General features: G+C 38.3%; 2 protein-coding genes across 3 annotated transcripts; one reads left to right on the top strand and one right to left on the bottom strand.

The window, feature by feature from the left end:
- Positions 1-5,207: 5,207 nt before the first annotated feature.
- Positions 5,208-9,214, bottom strand: LOC111329056 (uncharacterized). Its single transcript, XM_022933657.2, has 2 exons — positions 7,378-9,214; positions 5,208-6,518 (listed from the first exon to the last, which is right to left on the bottom strand). Exons 1-2 carry the CDS (start codon positions 9,077-9,079, stop codon positions 5,350-5,352), a joined length of 2,871 nt encoding a protein of 956 aa, XP_022789392.1. The 5' UTR covers positions 9,080-9,214; the 3' UTR covers positions 5,208-5,349.
- Positions 9,215-10,414: 1,200 nt separating this feature from the next.
- On the top strand, positions 10,415-15,102 carry LOC111329062 (uncharacterized). Of its 2 annotated transcripts, none has more exons than XM_022933664.2 (3): positions 10,415-10,665; positions 11,056-11,427; positions 13,776-15,102. In XM_022933664.2, the coding sequence occupies exons 2-3, from the start codon at positions 11,211-11,213 to the stop codon at positions 14,267-14,269; spliced, it is 711 nt and encodes a 236-aa protein (XP_022789399.1). In that variant the 5' UTR covers positions 10,415-10,665; positions 11,056-11,210; the 3' UTR covers positions 14,270-15,102. The 2 variants fall into 2 exon arrangements, with proteins under 2 accessions (XP_022789399.1, XP_022789400.1); XM_022933665.2 differs by lacking the exon at positions 10,415-10,665 and adding an exon at positions 10,756-10,972.
- The last annotated feature ends 4,792 nt before the right edge of the window (positions 15,103-19,894 follow it).

Raw genomic sequence — 19,894 nt, 5'->3', positions numbered from 1 at the left:
CTTCGTCGGAGCGAACGGTCAAGATTAAGTTTCTCAAGCTTACGAAACTTCCGTGATTACGAAACGAGTGCATGCCAAACGTAAAACGCTGCATTTTGATGTTATAGAAACGAAAAACGCTCCCCTTTGTTGTTAGAAACGAACAAAGCTTTTAAAACCGTTACTAAAACATATTTTAATTCTGTTTATACGATCGATTTCTATGTAGTTAAAGTCTTCATGGTATTCTTAGAAACCAAGAGAAAGTTTCTCAAGCTTACCGTGAAACGTCCATAAGTATGAAATGAGTACATACCAAACAAACAACGCTTCCCTTTCAGTGTTGTTAGAAACGAACGACGCTTTAAGTATCTTCATGGTGTTGTGGGAAACAAAGAGCACTTTCGTGATAAAGATTTCGCAACTTTCAGTTGCCTATTTATAGTTTGTAAGTCTGATATTTTAAATCTTTGTTTCTTAGGGTGACTTGACTTTTTTTTCGGGCGACATGGCTAAAATTTCGTAACGAAGTCAAAAGATATGACTGTGCCCCTAAGAAATTTTTGCCAATTTTAACTGCTGCCATTTTAGGTCCATACCCGTCATGACATGGTATAACAACAATATTATAAACCTAATAATATACAAGAAAAAGTTACACTCGTCTGATTGGCTGAAAACGAGTGCATTTTTCATGTATAATGAGTGAAAATTACGAATAGCGCGCACGCCGTTAAACTTTCGTCTTTACTTTCTGTGATGCTTTTTTCACGCAAATCATTAACAAGCAACAACATGATTTCTCGCGCAATTTGGTAAAATAAGCACTTGTAAAATTTTCAAACTGAAGACTACAAATTACACTCGCCCAACGGGGTCGGGCAATTTTGTTGTCTGTGAAAAATTTACTCGTGCTTATTAACTCCAAATTACACTCGAAATCATGTTAATACCTATACTAATAATAAGCCAAGAGTTCACAGTCCCTTAAATAAGCGTTTAAATCCTAACATCACTGAAATATGGCCGAAAAACGTTTTTCTCTTCAGATGAACTCCTGTCCACAGATGAATGCATGAAGTCCAAGTTTGAGGTTAAGCTGAGAGATCGTAAATTTATAGATTTCTAATTTCTGGGTTTAGATACAACTCTAGCTCTTCAAAGGCCCCCTATGAATTTCTAATAAGCCCCCAAGGGGTGTCACCACTCATTATAAATGTCAACGATATTCAAGACACCATCTAAAGGGTTTTTCGAAAATGGTCTGATACGTTTTTTGATTACCTAATAACTAAAAACAACAACAATCACGGCTTCACTCAAATGTAACACCGCAGCTTTTCGTACACCTTTTAACAGGAACATTTCAAAATTCAGCAGCCGAATGATTCAGTGGTTTTCCTTGTGACAATAAACATGAAACTGACTTAAAGCCATTTCAAAGAAGAGTTTTCAAACTTCTTTAAACTAAGGCCCAGTTTAGAATGAATTAACTACGTATCATACAGATACATATTTTTTTTATAACAATTGAATTTTTGCTATATGTACATATTTATCGTTTTTATAACATGAGTATATTTTTATTTGCACATACATCTAATTTTTTTCTTTTTTATTAGTATTGTTTATTAGTAACATGGTTACATATCTAGTTCATGACGAATGTAGAGCTACCCTGTAGAAAAGTCATCACTAAACCATTATTATTATTATTATTATTATTATTATTATTATTATTATTATCATTATCAATAAACTTCAGATCAATCAGAGACCAAAAACTAAGAACAGGAAACTTAAATGAGTTACGAAAACAACAGCCTGAATACCGTTACCAGTAAAACGTCTTTAAAATTTGAAAGTGTCTGAGACGTTGTTGCAAGCTGTACGTGAGAAATTCCAAGGACTTAACCGCTTTAAAAAAGGCACTCCTCCTGATGTTTATTACACACTAATTAAAAACAGGCAGAAGACCAGGTAGAGCTGTAATAAAAACGAAAACTACAAAAAAAATAAAAAAGGTTTCCTATTCTGCACAAGGTAAATGTCTTGGATACTATCCAAAGTGTCAACACGGTCAATTAGGACTGCAGAACCTTTTCCATGCTGCTGAACAAGTTAAGAAGACGCTGGGTTGACAGCCGTTAATGTCGTTAATTTTGTCTCCCTGAGGACACCTTTCTTTCCATTTTTCTTGCGTTCCTTACTTTTATGGTCACTCTTTGAAGAGGTTGCAACTAAAGCTTCGTAAATATAATTTCCAATATCGAAGTTACGTTTGTCCATTTGTGTCTTGTTTTCAAAAGGGTTCGAAATCAGTTCATGCTCTTTTTCCTTTCCATAAGCAGTTTCCGTGTCGTGTTCAGGACATGCAGATCTTTCTCGCAGAGACTTCTGTAGGAATGACTTGTTCAACTCGCACTTTCTAAATTCTCCCCCAAAACGAATCAATTCGTTCTTCTTTCTCTTTAGTTTGCACAGAGCTTTTTCCTTAACTCTTGCCCGTCTCTTGCGTACGCTCCACCGCTGGAAAATGTAATCTGGCCAGCATAAAGACCATTTTGTCCGATTAAGTAACATTATCTCGTAAACAATTTCACTTTTATCGGAATCGTTTGGTTTAGGCCGTAAGTCGTATAAAACCCTTGCGAACTTTCTTCCTTTCGGCTTCTTGACGTCCTCACCAGCAAACACAGCGCTGCAATCTCCGCGGCGGAGATTTGGCCACGTACAGTACTTTGAACACCCATTGAGTGATACTCTTTCAATAAGGACAACTTTATAGTCACTTCCATTGTTGTAGTCCTCAGGTATTTCCTCTCTTAGAATTACAGGAAGGAGCCATCTTTTACGCTTTCCCAAGGAATACAAAAGTCTTTCTCGCCGTGAACCACCATATCTTGCCATTATGAATCTACCTAACTGACACTGGGGCTCATCCAAGCTTTCTTTCACCACATTATCATCATCAAGACCGTCATCTACTTGAAATTTCTTTAGACAGCTTCGAATTTGTTCTTCGCTAACATTCACGTCCCGGCTGTTAACAGCTTTGACAAGAAATCCAGAGTTTCCTCGATTGGCGGAAAATGCTCTACACAGACTCTTTCGAACGGTTTGACCGGTATGGATGCCGAACTTGCTTTTCTTCTTCCAAACCATTTTAGTATTTAGTAGTCACCGCTAGCTAGTCCGCCTGCAACAAGTTTATATTGATAACCGCTTGATATCTGAGCCCCACTTCCCTTACTCACATAATGCCGGGTATATAACTTCCCATGATAAGATGCATCTCATATCATATTGACCACATTTGTAAATCATTTGTAAATCATTTGTGAATCAGTATCAGCATGACTAAGCACACGACTAAGAATAACAAGGAAAACAACGTAACAGTTTGGAATATACACTCGATTGTCAAAAATTAAAAAAAAAAAAAGACTCCTTGAACCATGAATGATAACACCCAAAGGGTCTGTTGGCAGTGTTCTTAATTCTACATTAGAAGTGATTTGCTTTTGTCGTTACTTGTGGCAAATATTTTTGACGATTCCATTCTTTTCAAAAAAGCGAAAAAGTTCCGTGTGACTACTTATGCTTATCATACATGAGTACCTATGAGGTCATTGGGTCTTATGCTATATGATTGATACCTTTGATTAAGATGTGAACGAGTTTACAATTGAGTGCATAAACCTCTTTTAGTATTTGGCTCAATTTTTCGCCATTTCATTTTTTAGGATTTGGGTAATTTTCCGCCGTTCCGTCCCATGGGATTTGGGGTAATTTTCCGCCATTCCACCGTTCCATCTATTAGGGTCGCCCTCTAACAATTAAGAACTTTATCAATTGTTATTATATGGCTGTGTCTCACAAGGACTGGGAACTACCGAATTCACGACTTTGATTGGCTGAAATCAATATTGAAAGCGGTCTAGATTTTCCCATCTAGACCGGTCTAGAAAAAAAAGGTACAAAAAATATAAAAAATTGGCATATAAGACACAGCCATATAATAAACATCTTATTAACCGAGCTAGGTCGGTCTGTACGGGAGAATCTTGACCTCGGTCGCTGGTACAGACCTCACTGCCTTCGGTCTGTACTCTGGCGACCTCGGTCAAGATTCTCCCATACAGACCTCTCGCTCGGTTAATAAGAGCTAAGTAATAAATTCCTTTATTCTTGTAACCTTACTGTGTGATTCAGGGGTGATATTGTGAGGAGATGTAGACAGAAGTCTCTCTTAGAGCCTGTTTACATGGAGGTGGGGGACCCCAGGTAGGTGAGGTAACCCGCCTAGCCGTTGTCGAAAAATGGCCCGCGTTTACATGCAAACTTACAACCCCAGGGTCCCGGGACTCGCTTTGGCGCGCTTTGCAAATGTAACATGAACTCGACCCCGGCTAGGTGGGTTACCCCACCTTGAGTCGTTTACATGGCAAATGCGGCCCCGGCTGACGGGGTTACCCTACCTGGCAGACCGGGCAACCTGCCTAGGCGGGTTACCCCACCTATCATGTAAACATGATCAAACAAAAATGAGAGATTATATGGAGAGGTGGGTTACCCCACCTAGGCAGGTTACCTCATCTACCTAGGGTCCCCCACCTCCATGTAAACAGGCCCTTAGAGTCAAAGAGCTTAGCAACCACTGTACTTTGATGTCTGCACTACCACCCCTCTTCCCAATGAATGCTGGGAATAAGTTTTGATGGGCATACTTTATCCCATCAAAACTCATTTGATTTTTCGCTTTTCTCTAGAACAACTCCAGTTTTTGGAAACCTGGGCCCTATTCAGAATTTCTCATGAGCTCCCAGTGGGTATAACCATTTAATGCAACTGAACATTCAAATATGTTTTTCTACTTTTTAATTATAATTAACTTGGGAAATCTAGAAGACATTTCAATGTTTTAAAAGGGCCAAAATAACTATTTATCATAACCACAAAGTAGATAATTTCCACTTTCACAATTTTAAATGTTCAGATGGATCCAATTCATTTTTTTTTTTAAATTCTCACCGTCCTGGCTATCCATCCATTTAGGTAGTCAATTAATAAGATATTCTACCAAATATCTGTCTTAATCAAATTTTTAAGTTTCAATTAATTGTTTATCTAAAGTCACTCTTTCAGTGATGATGAATGTTCGTGCAGACTCTTCTCACACATTCAATGCAATGCTTTCCAGCTTTCAAGAGCATTTCAAAATGCACCTTGTCACTCTGTGAGCAAAGTTTCCTTTTATCAGCCAAATGTTCCATCCATTTAGGTAGTCAATTAATAAGATATTCTGCCAAATATCTGTCTTAATAAAATTTTTAAGTTTCAATCAATTGTTTATCTAAAGTCACTCTTTCAGGGATGATGAATGTTTGTGCAGACTCTTCTCACACATTCAATGCAATGCTTTCCAGCTTTCAAGAGCATTTCAAAATGCACCTTGTCACTCTGTGAGCAAAGTTTCCTTTTATCAGCCAAATGTTCCAGTCTCTCTGCAACAAACAGCAGGGTTGATACAAGTCTCTTCAGCTCATTGTGTCGCCTTTTTGTTTTCGAAACTGCCATCAATATCGAGACACCCTCAACCACAAAATGAGCCAGAAACTTGAAATCTGCTGACAGTTTAAGATACTTAGGGAGATGATGAGAGTTGTAAAGGCTCAGTAATAAATTGTTACTTGATGGTGTTGATCTTTTTACAGGAGGGCAGTGGCTATTGAAAACTTCATGAAAGTGCAATGCTTCTTCTAGCCTCTTAACAGCACTGTACTTCTTGTACAACATGGGACCAGCTCTTGCCATGCGGTTCACAATTGCAACCCGCAAATTGGCATTAAATCGTGTTGATCCAATATCATTGACCAGCTCTACCTCCTCTTCTTCTTTGAACTTTTGGTCACAGTCTGCACTCCAGTGTTTATCATTCCAGGGCCCAAGACAGGTCCAACAAAATTCTCCCTCGCACATGCCACAAACCATATGAGGACATCCTTGATTCTTTTCAATGGGATAGCTGCAGTGAGGACATCTCTTGACATTTACAGAAGTTATTCCACCTGATTTAGTTTTCACAATTTCTTCATATGTTTCTGTCTGTGAGTGAAAAAATGCTGCCTCATTGCATGAGGCTGGCCAATGGGGCTCCTCTTGACAAGAAAAGCACCAGGTATGCCCACACGAACAATGAACAGGCAATGAAGCAGTCTTGTCCTCTTTGCCTTTGAAGCCTTTGTGTGAAGCTGCCTTCACAACCAGGTTACACTTGTTCCTGGGACACCACTTCCACTTGGAACTCATCTCCACAGCTTTCTCTTGCCTCATGGTTAACAGTTTACGAAACATGCCTGGTAGAAGACCCATAAGTGTCACATCATCCACAATGGTATTGCAGTCATATGCTGGGCATTTCACGAATATTTTTCCTTGTTGTAACTGAGCAGAGAGATAACCCTTCCAGCAATCATTGCAGAACCAGTGGAGACAGGCCTTCAGAGCAGTACAAGGAAATGCAAATGTTCTGGTATCTAAAAATAATGATTGCTAGCAATTAGAGACCAGAAGAACACATACGTACATCAGAAGCTTACTTAATTGGCTATCAACCACAAATGGTGCTATAAAAACTTATGAACAAAAATCCTACAATGTAGCACTTAATTATCATTATATACATTAATACACTCATTAGGAAAAGTCTGATTGGCAAGAAGCAATCAATCAGTATCAAATAGTGTGTGAGGTTGAAATGATAAATGCAATATTTGCAGCCATAATTTGTTGCATTTATCATGGCGTGTTCAAAGTCTGCCTAGTTTCCATTTGTCATTTGTGAACAAATTTGAACAAATAACTTTAGAAGGATAAAATTCTCATATAAAGAAATAACACCAACATCTCAAGCCTGGATGTTAGTCCACTACCAGAAGTAACCCTGCATTTTTATGAGTTTCCTTGTTTGTTTGTAGGTTCCCATTTACACTCCAGGGGGGTCTTGGTAACTTGACAGACTTGTAAGCAGTTCTCTTTTCATTCAATATGAGGATTTCAAAAGTTTTGAAAATTATACAATCATGAAAATATCAGCTAAAAAATAAAAAACAAAATGGACTAGTTGGGATGCTAGAACCTGCTTCTCTATTTTTTCAAATTTTAATTTTAAAATATGGCTTCAGGCCTGTTCAGTTATCGGGACTTTTAATAAATGGGACCCTGAACAGAGAGACAAATGAGGATGGTTCAGTGTCTTTTTTTTTAAAGACCACAACAGAGTACCCTGCTGGGTTAGAGCTAAAAATTGAGCCTGGTGTTCTAAACATAAACACTGAACATCTCTCATCATAAACAACAAGTTGGCAGGCTTAGATAAATAGAATAAATACTTACCATCGCGAGTGTCATGATAAAACTCACAGCAACAGACTTCACACACAACAGTGTCAGGTATGATGGTAGTTTTAGATTCTCCATCACCTGTAGCTGGTTGAGCAGGGAAAAGTGCATTGTTACTCAGAATATCGGGCAAAGCCAGACTCACAGTCAATGCCCTGTAGGACCACCTGTTGATATCGCACAACAAATCAAAGGGCATGACTGCTACTCTGTCAAGTTGGTTGTTGTTTGAGTTTGGGCTGTAATCAAGTGAACTTTTATCAGCAGGTAAAGGTTCTTCCAAAACTTTGCTCTCACACTCCAAAATTCCAAAGAAATTCTCCAAGAATTCCTTGCAGTGCTGAGACTGTTGGGAAGGCAGTGCATCACTCACAACAGCGACAGTCACTCTTATAGCTCTCTCATCTGTAGTCTTAGTACTATAGGGGTGACATGTAAAGACAAATTTTGTGGACGGATCTGAGACGCCAATACTGAATCGCCGAGGTGCACTTTCACCTTCTATGTACATCTCTCCAAATTGCATGTGCAATGCCTGTCTGTCAAGTTTGTCATTAGTGATGTCTACATCTACAGAAAATGACCTATTTTGGGGAACACTTGCTGTTGTTACAGGCACACCTGGATGGCCAACATTTGTAGTACCAATCCCTGGGTTGGCATGGATACCATCCAAAACGTCAACACAGTTAACATGGACTGCAGAACCCTTCTCATGGTACTTAACTAGCTGAGACGAAGCTGGGTTGACAGCCTTTAATTCTGTCTCCTTGAGGACACTTGTCTTTCCATTTTTCTTACGGTTCTTGTTGTCAGTTTTTGCAGAGGTTCCAGCTAAAGCTTCAGAAATGTATTTCCCTAGATCAAAGTCACATTTATCCAATCTTGAAAAGTGCTCTTGCTTATCTGAACTTGAAACCAGCTTGTCCTTACTGTGATCAGTCTCTGGGCCGTAATCCAGATTTCTTTCTCGTAGAATTTGGTAGGGAGTCTTGTTCAAATCGTAATTGCTAAACTCTCCCCACAAACGTGTTTTGTTCTTCACCCCTTTCTTCTTACAGCGGGCCTTGTTCTGCTCTCTGAAATCCCTCAAGTCGTGCTGCAGGTAGCTAGGCCAACACGAAGAAGATTCTGTCTGATTCACTTCGTAAAGGATTTCAGTTTTGCAGGCATCGTTCGACTTACTACGTAAATCGCCGACATGAGCGAACTTTCTTCGTTTCGGTTTCCTCGCCTCTTCTCCTTCTAAAACCGCGCGACAATCGCCTCGCCTGAGCCTTGGAGAAGAACAGTACCAAGAAGACCCGTGGACTGATAGTCTTTCTACAAGGATAACCTTGTATTCGTTTCCGCTGTCGTAATCTTCGGGTATTTTCTCTCTCAAAACCGTTGTCATGAGCCATCTTTTACGCTTTCCAAGGGAGTACAACACTCTGTAGTCCAGATATCCCCCACCACCACCAAAGCGCCAATGGCGATCATCACGGCTTTCCTTCACCACACTGTCTTCGTCGAGGCCGTCTCCTATCTGAAACCTTTTCAGACAGCCCCTGACTTGTTCATCAGTGAAGTTGATGTTTTGGTTTCTAACAGTTTTGATAAGGAATCCGCAGTCTGCTTTACCAAGACTAGTCGAAGAATTTCGGAGGGTTCGGCCAGTGTGAATGCCAAACTTGCCATTTTCCTTCCAAACCATGCCGGATGGGTCCTCTCCGGCGAAAACCTGCAGACTGTGCTCAACCAATGGTTTCGTCCTCAAATTTATATTCCTCCAAAATTTCCTCAGTCAGCGAAACCTGGTGTTATGATTTTGTACCCATCCAAAAAGGACTTATTTTGGTACCTCTACGTCACTGTGTTCGAGAAGCTTGTCATTGGTCAATCTGCCCACACAATATCCGGGTCATTCGGCAGATCCTTTTCCGCTCAGATAGTAAACAAACTGGAAGGAAAACGACTATATTTAAATAAGGAAATTGTGAGAATAGAAAAGATATTCAACTGAGTAAGCCTCCATTTGTATGCAAAAAAGAGTGAGACAGTGATTGTGTAGTTTTACGACTGAGTACTTAGTTGTTCGGGAATATTTGTTAATTTGAAAATTTTAGAAACTTCTAAGGAAAGGATTAATATGTAACTTCTCCCTGTAATAACCATACATCATCTAATAAACAGGTAATGAGAATACTCAAACTTGTCTGGTAGAAATTGTTATCTTAATCTAACACCAGATTCTCCTAACTAATTTTCAAGGAAATGTCTTGCAACTAGAGGGGAGAATTAAAAAACAGATCTTGTTAAAGATCTGTTTTTTAATTCTTAATGTACATATACATGTACATTAAGAATTTTTAATTCTTAATGTACATATACATGTACATTAAGACTTGTACATGTATATGTACTAGCCTTACACAAAGAAACTTGAAAAGCGCAAACTTAAGATTTCCCGCAAACAAATAATGAATAACTATTGTAATATTTTTAATTTTTCTTTTTCTTTCACGGTTACAATAATTATTTTTTTATTTAAATCAATTATACTGTATCAGAGCAGCTAAAGAGAGTCATGATTTTCCTACCATTTAGGGCCTCTAACTTTGACCACCTTTATAATCTTCTGGTTGGATTCAGGAGCCCATCAGTGGGCTCCTGCTGGACCTCGATACGTGTCCTTTAAACGTTTTTCAACTGATCAGTTTATAATAATAATACCGTGATAATAAATAAAAGTTATATAGTGCTGGACTACAAAATGTCCTAAGCGCTTAAGGTTACACTATATCACTAACCTGGTCACTGAGAGACGATATTTGTTCTATAAATGACACTATTATCTATTTCTAAAATATATCATAAGATTTTTTTCTACACAACTCATTGTTTTCATTTTCGTTAACGATGAGGTGCAGTAAAGCAGCGTATCTTTATCGTATTAAGAGATAACATTTTAGAAATCTTTTGTTTATGAGGTCACCTGCCGTACCAAACGCACCCTGCCCTCATGTTTAAAGATAAATGGAAATAGAACTTGATTAGCATACGGACTACATGAGCACAATAACACAGCGTTCTTCTAAGGCACTTTCGTTTTAGATGAAACTGTAGACTTATCCATACCGCGATCCAAGACTGCCTAAAGCTCAGAAACGAAGCACTTATAGTACCAAAAGCGACGGCGGAAAAGAAGATTTTAGGATATTTTCGCTAGCTAATTTGCTTACCAAATGTGAACATCGCTTTATATGTTGTTGTACAACTGAGACTTGCTTATTACTCCAGGTAAGTTAAATTTAGACGTTATTAGTGATCAAATATTAAAGTATATCTCTGTAATTCTGATAGACGTATTTACGTGTTTCAAACTACCGACTCAGAAGCTATGGGTCGACGGACTCGACAACTTTAAAGGATATATTCGGCAGTGATTTGAAAATGAAAATGTTAGGTATTGCTAACATGCAATGCCTAACACTCACTTAGTACACACGATACTAGATGTGGGCAACTCCAACCACAAGGAAATTTTTTATATCTTCAGTTTTAACTGTTACTGGTGCAACAATACAGAATATAATGGAAAAAAACTGTAAGTCAAATCAGCTTTAGTGCGACGCTTCAGAACGGTTAAAAACATCAGAAGACGTGACTTGCTTTTCGATTACCTTGCAGCTCAAAACAGACGGACTGTGCAAACATCAGCTAAGAGGAACAAGCGAAGGATGGGGAACCTATCAGTTAAATTGACGATGCCAAATGCATGCAACCGTCTCGTCTAAAATTCTCTAATTTGTCACCGAGTTATATATTATAGCGCTTCAGACAATATGCTTCAACAACAAGCCAGCATCGAGGATTCGTACGACTATCTATTTAAAATCGTTTTAATCGGGGATTCTGGAGTAGGGAAATCGAACTTGTTATCCCGATACACCAAGAATGAATTTCATCTCGGTTCAAAGGCAACTATCGGCGTAGAACTGGCCCAAAAGACCATCGAAGTGGAAGACAAGAACATTCGAGCACAGATTTGGGACACTGCAGGCAAGTTATACATATCATTATATCAATTACGTTAGAAATAACCTGGAATTTCTTTTGTCTTTTTGAACAAAGGCATCGTGCTCGAGGTCTTTCGAAAAGACAAAAACGTATCGTGAAATATCTCAAATCCCTCAAGTTCTTAGCGAAAAATAAGACGTAGCTTAGTTTATGTAACTTATTGATAAAAATATAAAACATATTGATCTAATTAGCCCTCTCAAAGCTGCTCAATTCATAAGCCATACCAAAAAAAAAAACCGATTCTCTTATTAGCCTTTAGCAAATGGCTGCATAAAAACCATTTTTGTCACGAAAATTAAACTTCACCTAAGCCAAACAAAAAGGAGGACATATTTTATTCACGTATCAATGGCTAAACAATCCAAGTTTAATTTAATTACTTTTCTTTTGTAACGGATTAGTATTAACAGAGACGCATTTAAGCACTTTTGACTACCGATTGTTTAACCCTAGGACATCGAAGAATGACTAACATCTAAATTCTCCCGACTATAGCGCTTCTGAATCAAATATTAGGATCACAAGAATAAAGGATTTGATCTTCAGGTAAAGAAGCTCGTAATATTTCAACAAATTCCCCTTATTCGCACCTTAGGAAATTTAAAAGAAAAAACAGTATTGAGAATATGTATACTGCTGTTAGGGTTCAAAGTGCTACAGCAAATAGCTCGAATGGGTTCCTGCTGATATTGAATATTTTTAGTCTTATTCCCTGTTTACAATATCAGTGGTTTCTGTATCGATCAGCTTTAACCTTTTTACGTAAACAGTTAATTATTTTGCTGAGACTCTGATCCGAAAATAGAAGAAAATTCTCGTCAAAATGGCGTACATTGTCACAGCCAGTGAGAACGAAACGCTTCAACAAAACAAACGATCGAGTACAAAGGAACTGATCGAAAGGAAAGGAAAGGAAAGACCACAAGTCCATCATTTTCGAATTTAGCGACTTTTGATGCCAAAACTACGCTTTTCTCATATTATATCGGTATGCATATCAAATGAATCTATAACATGGCAGTTCAACCACGTGAGGAGCAATTCTGGACGGAAGTCATCATACCTGTGATTGCAAATAAAAACCAATAAAAACTCACGGGAGTTCAAGTATAAAACCACGCTTTTAATTTCAGATCGAATTACACTCAACATAGTTCACTTACTATTGATGATTATTAATTAAAACGTGGGGTTAAGTCAACAGTTATATTAATATATTGATCTTCTTTCCGCTGCTTCAGCCGTGCTGAAATGATACATCTGTGCTTTTGACTAGGACCGAGTAACATGAGAATTTTTGTTTACCAATTTTTATGGATTGGCAAATTTATGTGTTCTGCGCCGGAACAAACCATTTTTCTTTTTTTTAAGAAAAGAACATAAACAACGCAAAAGAGAAAAACGAGCCGTAATATTTTCAAGTTTTTCGAGTTATACTGAATTAATAGGTACACAGGATAGAAGGATATTTCGTGTGAGTCTCAATACGGGAAAAGCAAACTAACCGAAGGAAGTGAATTTTTGCGGCATTTTATTCTGGCGGGACATATCGCTTTTTTGAGGGAAACTTAATTTTGCGAATTGAGGATTATCCGCAAAATCCGACTGCGTAAATAAGAAACCGCAAAGTTTTCATGTAGCACTTTAAGTAAAATGAGAGATTAGTTCTGATACTAGCCGCCCTTTAATAGCTTATTGTGATGCTTGAACTGGGTCGGTAGTGCAGTATTGTTTGAATTCATGTGTATGATTACAATTCGAACGAATGCGAAGCGCACGTTCGATTTCAGACCCTAATTGCACGACACGAGGTTTACATACCACCCCTCCTGCTGAATCCATTAAAAAAAAAAAAGCACCATTAAGTCAACTAAATATACGAGATCACTAGGCAAATTTGTTTTAAACAATAGTAGCTGCAAATTAGAAAGTCTAGAAAATCATTTTTTTTAAGATTAAAGCGAAGACATTTTTCGGGAATCAAAATGTCACCATTTTCAGGTGTTGTAAATCTGCTGTCAAATTTTTCCCAACGCGAGTGAAAAATGCGCGAAATCAGCTTATTCTAAATTTCTTAAAGAAATTAATTAATTAATTTTTGATAATGAACATGTTTACGTTGAAAGAAGCCAATTAGATTTCAAAGATAAAAAAACTGCCTCAAGCGCGTGAAAACCCTGGGGACCAAGTTGCGTTTCAGTCTTGCGCATGATTGGTTAAGATCTTGACCAATCACAGCACGTAGTAAAGGGAATCCAATGCAGTCCCGGATCAAAATTGTTTCAGTGCAAAATGCTGCTTATTAACCTTGAATTTGTTCTTTTCAGGCCAAGAACGATACCGAGCCATCACAAGCGCTTACTACCGTGGAGCCATGGGTGCCATTCTGGTTTATGACATCGCTAAGGTAACCTCATTCCAGAGCCTCGACAAATGGATTTCGGAATTGAAAGAACACACTGAACCAGACTTGTGTGTCATCATAGTCGGCAACAAATGCGACCTGAAACATCTACGAATAGTAGAAACGAAACGAGGCCACCAATATGCACTCGACCAAGAGATGCTCTTTATGGAAACCTCCGCACTAGATTCGACAAACGTCAATGAAGCGTTCGAGGAGCTTGTTCAGCATATATACGACGGGGTGAAGAAGAAGGAAAAAGAGCGGACTTCCTCAAGAACTGTTCTTCCTCTTCAGCCGGATCAGTTAGATTTTGTTCAAAATGGAAAAAATGGAATGGTTAATGTAGGAAAGGCTACTACGGAGAGTCACACGGCTAAAAAGAGAAGCAACAAGCTTCCATGTTGTTCTACATAGAGCAATGAATCACTGATTTAAGTTTTCGTCTTCGCTGAAATTTAGCAATGTATTATTAAACCAAAGGTGGTTGAAAAAATATATATATCTTCAAGAAGCGATATCAGACAAGAGAAACGCCGTGTTAATTTGAGAAATTCTTCTACGAAATCTTGGTAAAGTCGAGCAAACGTTTGAAGGCGAACTCGTCTTGGGGACGATGTTGAAAAAAAAAAGAAAAAGTGATGGCTTAAAATGAAGAAGGTTAACACGGATTATATATTACCAAATTGTAAATTTAGGTGAAATATTTTCATAATGCATTTATTCGCCTTAAAAGCGACTATTTGCCATATATTCCATTACATGAATTATTATAACAGTTTTACAGCATAAGATCGCAACTGAACACTGACTAAGTACGTCTGAGACTCTATCAGTAAGTTATTATTCTGCATTGTTTCAAATCATGGGAGTGTAATAACATTTTACATTAACCTCAGTGTAATTGGTCAGCGGTCATAGATACGCGTTGGCTTTATTTGAAGAAGGAGTACATCAACTCTTCCTAAAACGAGGAACTTGGCTAGACATTTCCAAGACGCAAACGCCAGTTGAAGAGTCATTGTTTGTTTTTGATAGTGATTTCCGTCAACAGATTTCTGGTCTAGCTTTTTAGGTTAAAACTCTGAAATAAGGTTCTTCAATTGTTCTTCAAGTAATTACATTGGCTCTTCGGCCGTTTGTTTCTCGAAAATGTCTGTGTTTGGCGTGGTTCTCTACTATATTCATAATGGAAGCGGTGGTATTTCTTTCGTGTCACATTAAGGAAAAAATAAATGAAACAAAAAGCAGTTGCACTAGAAACCATTTTATCAGTTATACAGTTTTTGGACTGTAAATCCTTAAAAAAAAAAAAAGTAAAGAAAATAAAAAGCTTTACTGTAATCAGAATGACATGTGAAGGAAGTTAACTCACGATCTTTTGAGTCCTTCAGTTTTAACCAGCACAGAGAATTACCTTTGATTAGAATAAACCCGGCCGACTTGAAATAATCGTTTGCTTAGGACAAACAGAAAAGAGAAACGATAAATCAAAAGGTAAAACGCGGCTAATGAAAGACGCTGAATAATAATACAGATCGCCAGGGATGATCTTGAAAAATGAAGGCGAGTATTTTTTTTTTTTTTGAGGAAAAACTACAACCTAACTACTTAGAAGAGGCATTGAAGCTCAAAAGAAGTCTAATGAATTGCATGCTTTAAGATATCTGCTTCATCGAATGGAAACCAATCACATCTATGGACCGGTAATTATTTATCGGTGGGGGCTCGGAGGAGTTTGGTTTGTCACTCTGTCACGAGATTACTGTGTGATGGATGTCCTCCCCTGGGGTGGGATGGGTGGGTTACTGGGCCCGCAGAAACTGGCGCAAAGCTGTTGCGGTGTCCCTGCCTGTCGGCAAATTTAATAAATCAAATCAAATCAAATTTACATGACCCCCCAAACTTAAAGGCTCTGTGGAAATCTAATGATCGCCCCCCCCCCCTCCCCTCCTCTGCATTGACAATCATGAAACTAAAGAAACACTCATTTTTCTACAGTTCCCCTTCACTGACTCTGTTAATAGTGACAACTGATCTCCCCTTCCCTTCCGTTTCGTTAAACACCATGTGGTCCATTATATGGACGTACTGTTTTTTCATATCACGCTAAGCCATTATATGGTCCATTATATGGACGTACTGTTTTTTCATATCACGCTAAGCCATTATGGTAAATTGTGCACTGACCACTTACCAATGTTGTCACTGACCGTTCGATTAAACTGAAGATAACTTTCGTCGTCTATTATCCAGTTTTAGATTCAAGTAGAGGTTTACGACTTTAAATCCTCCGGTCGTTCTGACTAAATATCCAATTATCAAGGTAAGTTTTGTTTCTCAATATTTGTTTCATAACTCTGTGGCTCGAAAAGCAACCAAATGACATGTTATATCTACTTTTTTCAAAATCTTCGCCAATCCAACAATACAGTCGCCCAATCATCAGAGGGTGACAGTTCGCCATTCATCTTTTCACTTGACTTATTTCATCGTCAGCCATTTGACAATTATATCAATCTACACCTGCACTTTTCTTTTCTGCTGTAAATAGTGTATGGCTGTTGAAGTCCTGAATGTAATAACTTTCCTAAATGTAATAACATTTGCCCCTAAATGTAATAAAGTCCTAAATGTAATAACGTTTGCTCCTAAATGTAATAAGCCTCCAATGCAATCGTTTGACTGCGCTAGTGCATGGTTGTTATAACGGACATCCACATTGAAGTGTTGAAGTGATAGCTGTTGCCCTAAAAAAATCCTCTGACCAGTATTCATGTCACATTGTGGGCTCGCTGATATCAATCAACATCTTTTTACTTGCTAGACTCAAGTCGAGTAGCATTGGCTGCAGACCGTTATACTGACGGCATCAAATGACAGCTGGCAAAACTATGAGTACGCTGACCAGTACCTCCATATATCATTGGCTCAGACTCTTGAGTTCAAGTTTTGGAAAAAAGTGATAAAGTTGTACTTGTATGAGTCAAAGTCATAAGTCATTAAGTCATAAGGTCATTAACCAAATTACAAACTTGGACAAGGGAGTCTGCAGACTTATCCATGAATAGGTCGGATAATTTGCAGGCTCGGATATACATTTTTTGTCTTTCCTTTCTTGACCAGACCTTGTTAGCATGCACATTTTGTTTCCCAATTCGGACCTTGTGGCAGCTCTCTAAAGAGTTATTGTTTCAAATTCTCGAGACAAGATTATTTTTCTCTCTAAGAGAACAGAACTGGGGACAAGTATATTCTCTTGATCTTGAAATGTATGCAACAAATCTGACAAACAAACTGCATGGATCTACATTAAATTATATACTCAGTAACTTACATTTAACAGGTGTAGATGAAAAGAAGCTGTTTACCAACACATTAAAAATGGTTATTTATGCTAAAGGCTGTAAATGATGTCCCGTTCCCCAGAGACTCAAGCAAAAATTGGTGCTCTTGCTTTCTCTGAGGGGTGAGTAAAACTATTCGTGTAAGCCGTTTTTTAATGGTCTACTAATTGATTCAAAGAAAAGAAAATGGGGGAAAGAATAGGAAACTCTGAGGGACAACCTTTTTGGGAGTAAGTCGAGCTAAAACCATGAGGAAGGAAATTGTAGCGTACTTAGAAAGTAATCTGTGCGATAGCGATGGCCACCCTCTTTTGGAGCATTTGCCAGTTGACGAGTTGGCTCGCTGGGACGACTATTTAACTCATGTGGCGCGAGATGGGACCTTTGGGGATCAGATAACAATGTATGCAGAAGCAAACTTGTACGATATTGACATCCAAATAGTGCTCTCTCTAGGAGTTGGTGGTTAGCATGTGTTCAGTCCGTAAGTGAGTGTTTCAGCAGCTACCATGTGCGTTGGACATTTTGCTAAGAACCATGGAGAAATACGTGAGCTTGGAACAAGTTACGGATCACAACGAAGGTAGTGAAGAAGACTACGAAGCAAATGACCCAGGAGAAGGAGAAATTTCCGAGGATTATGCAAATAAAATGCATATAGAGCAGGATTTTGGAATGAGTGATACCGTTGATTACCAGGATGACACCTACGCCAAAAGTGGAACTGATAGTATCGTCGACGGACGACGGTGGTGGTGACACGGATATGACTGCAGATATAGCTAAGGGATTACACATGGTAACCGAACGAACGAAACAGAGCTTGAATTGCAGATCAAGTCGACAAAGGCATAGTCAATGATGGTGATAAGCTAATAGATGATCCGGCAGTTTGTTTCAGACGTAGAGGTTGTTCTGTAAAAGAAAAGCGGCAAGGAGAAGGACGCAACAGAATAGGAAATCAACCATGCGAACGACTCAGAATCCGTTTTGCACGACAAAACCTAGCGTATGTGCATGCGGGATTCAGCTCTGTCTTCTGGTTGTACAGCATAACTGCACAACAACTGAAACCAGCGGTCAAACGTTGGGCATGCGCGAGGGATCAATCTGGCCAGCTGCGCACAAAATTTTAAACGAAAACATCACGAATCAGCAGCTGTTGCAAAATAAGTAAAAGAAAATTGAAACGTTCATAGAAATATGTAAAGGAAATTAAAAGTAGGGAAAAGAAAAACTGGAGACTTTTCAAACGCAAAGCTTATTCAGGTTCTATACCATTCTGTTTTGAGCTTAACTAAATACGCCTCCGTGCTCCTAAAACACAATGACTTAATCGCTTGTGTGGTTGTTTGTAACTTTTGGATTCCTGCCTCAGTCCATCTTGGAATCTATTTATTTCAATTCAATTATTCCTCGTGTTGTATATAATATTGTTGTTTGGGGCTCTGCTTCCCCATCACTTACGGAGGATATTGAACGTATTCATATGAGAGCAAATTAGGATTGTTTGCAAGCTACCTATGACCACTCCAGCTGATGAGATCAAGAAATTGAGGCAATGGAATCCCATTTCTTTGTATTATGTTAAAAGACTGCTGGTTCTGACCTATCAATCCTATCATAGCTTAAATACGGAGGATCTAAATATTTTAATTTCTAAGGCAAAAACAAATTACAGCTGAAGAAATTCTCTAAATTTAGAAGTGCCAAGACCAAGATCTGAAATTGGCAGGTCTTCTTTTAAACACAGAGCCGCCTGGGTATGGAATCTTTTTCCCCATCATGTCAAGAAATGTGCTAACTTAAGTTTGTTTAAGACTAAGCTTAAGGCTAACAAGCATCTTCTCAATAGCATATATTTTGCCAAAGGTTCCTGCTGTGTTTCAATGAAACACGATGACTTTCTGTATTTTTAATTAAAAATTTAATATTGTTTTGTATTTACCTTATCTAATTAGAATTGTATTTAAGAAGTAATTTCACTCTGTTTTTCCAATTTTAAATATATTTTAGTGTGATTGTATCTAATTTGTAATTAGGCAGGTCCACATCAGGACTTCGGTCTTGCCAATCTTTCTAACCTGCATTGTTAAATAAAGATGTATGTATGTATGTATGAAGTCGCAAAAGCGACAGTCAAAAGAAAGACAAAATCAAACGAGCCTCTTAGTTTTATTGTGCTTCAAACACAGCGGGCTCACTTTCTCGACTTTGAAAATATACAAGTCAATCCTGATTCTTATTAAAGCGAAATCTTTTTGCTTTATAATAAATCCTTCATTGACTAAGCCAAAAGCAAAATCTATCTTAACTCGAAGTCGTTTACCGTCGTTTCTTTCAATTTTGGCTAATTTTCTCACCCTGAAATTATCATTCACACTCAATAGAATATAATTTCAACTGATACTGACTTCATACACTACATCTGAGGAAGAATACATTCCCTATCCTTCAAAAAAATCCGTTAACAAAATCAGGAACATCGATGACGTTCTTCAGCTTCTTGAAAATACCGCTGACTGACATGCGTGTTGATCGTTTTGCAAGTTGTGAGAACATCGTCCCTGGGCTCTAGACCCCGCCAATTTTCCCTTCCCCCTTCCCCACTCGCACCGGTTCTAAATTTCCTTGAATAACCTCTTCGACAGGCAGCATCAAGGATTTTTAATATGATGAAGGCTGGAAAATAAAC

The sequence above is a fragment of the Stylophora pistillata genome, chromosome 1 (genome assembly GCF_964205215.1).
Source record: "Stylophora pistillata chromosome 1, jaStyPist1.2, whole genome shotgun sequence".
In the NCBI taxonomy this organism is placed as follows: domain Eukaryota; kingdom Metazoa; phylum Cnidaria; class Anthozoa; order Scleractinia; family Pocilloporidae; genus Stylophora; species Stylophora pistillata.
Note: the sequence above shows the minus strand (reverse complement) of the source record. Positions and strands in the feature narration are given on the sequence as shown.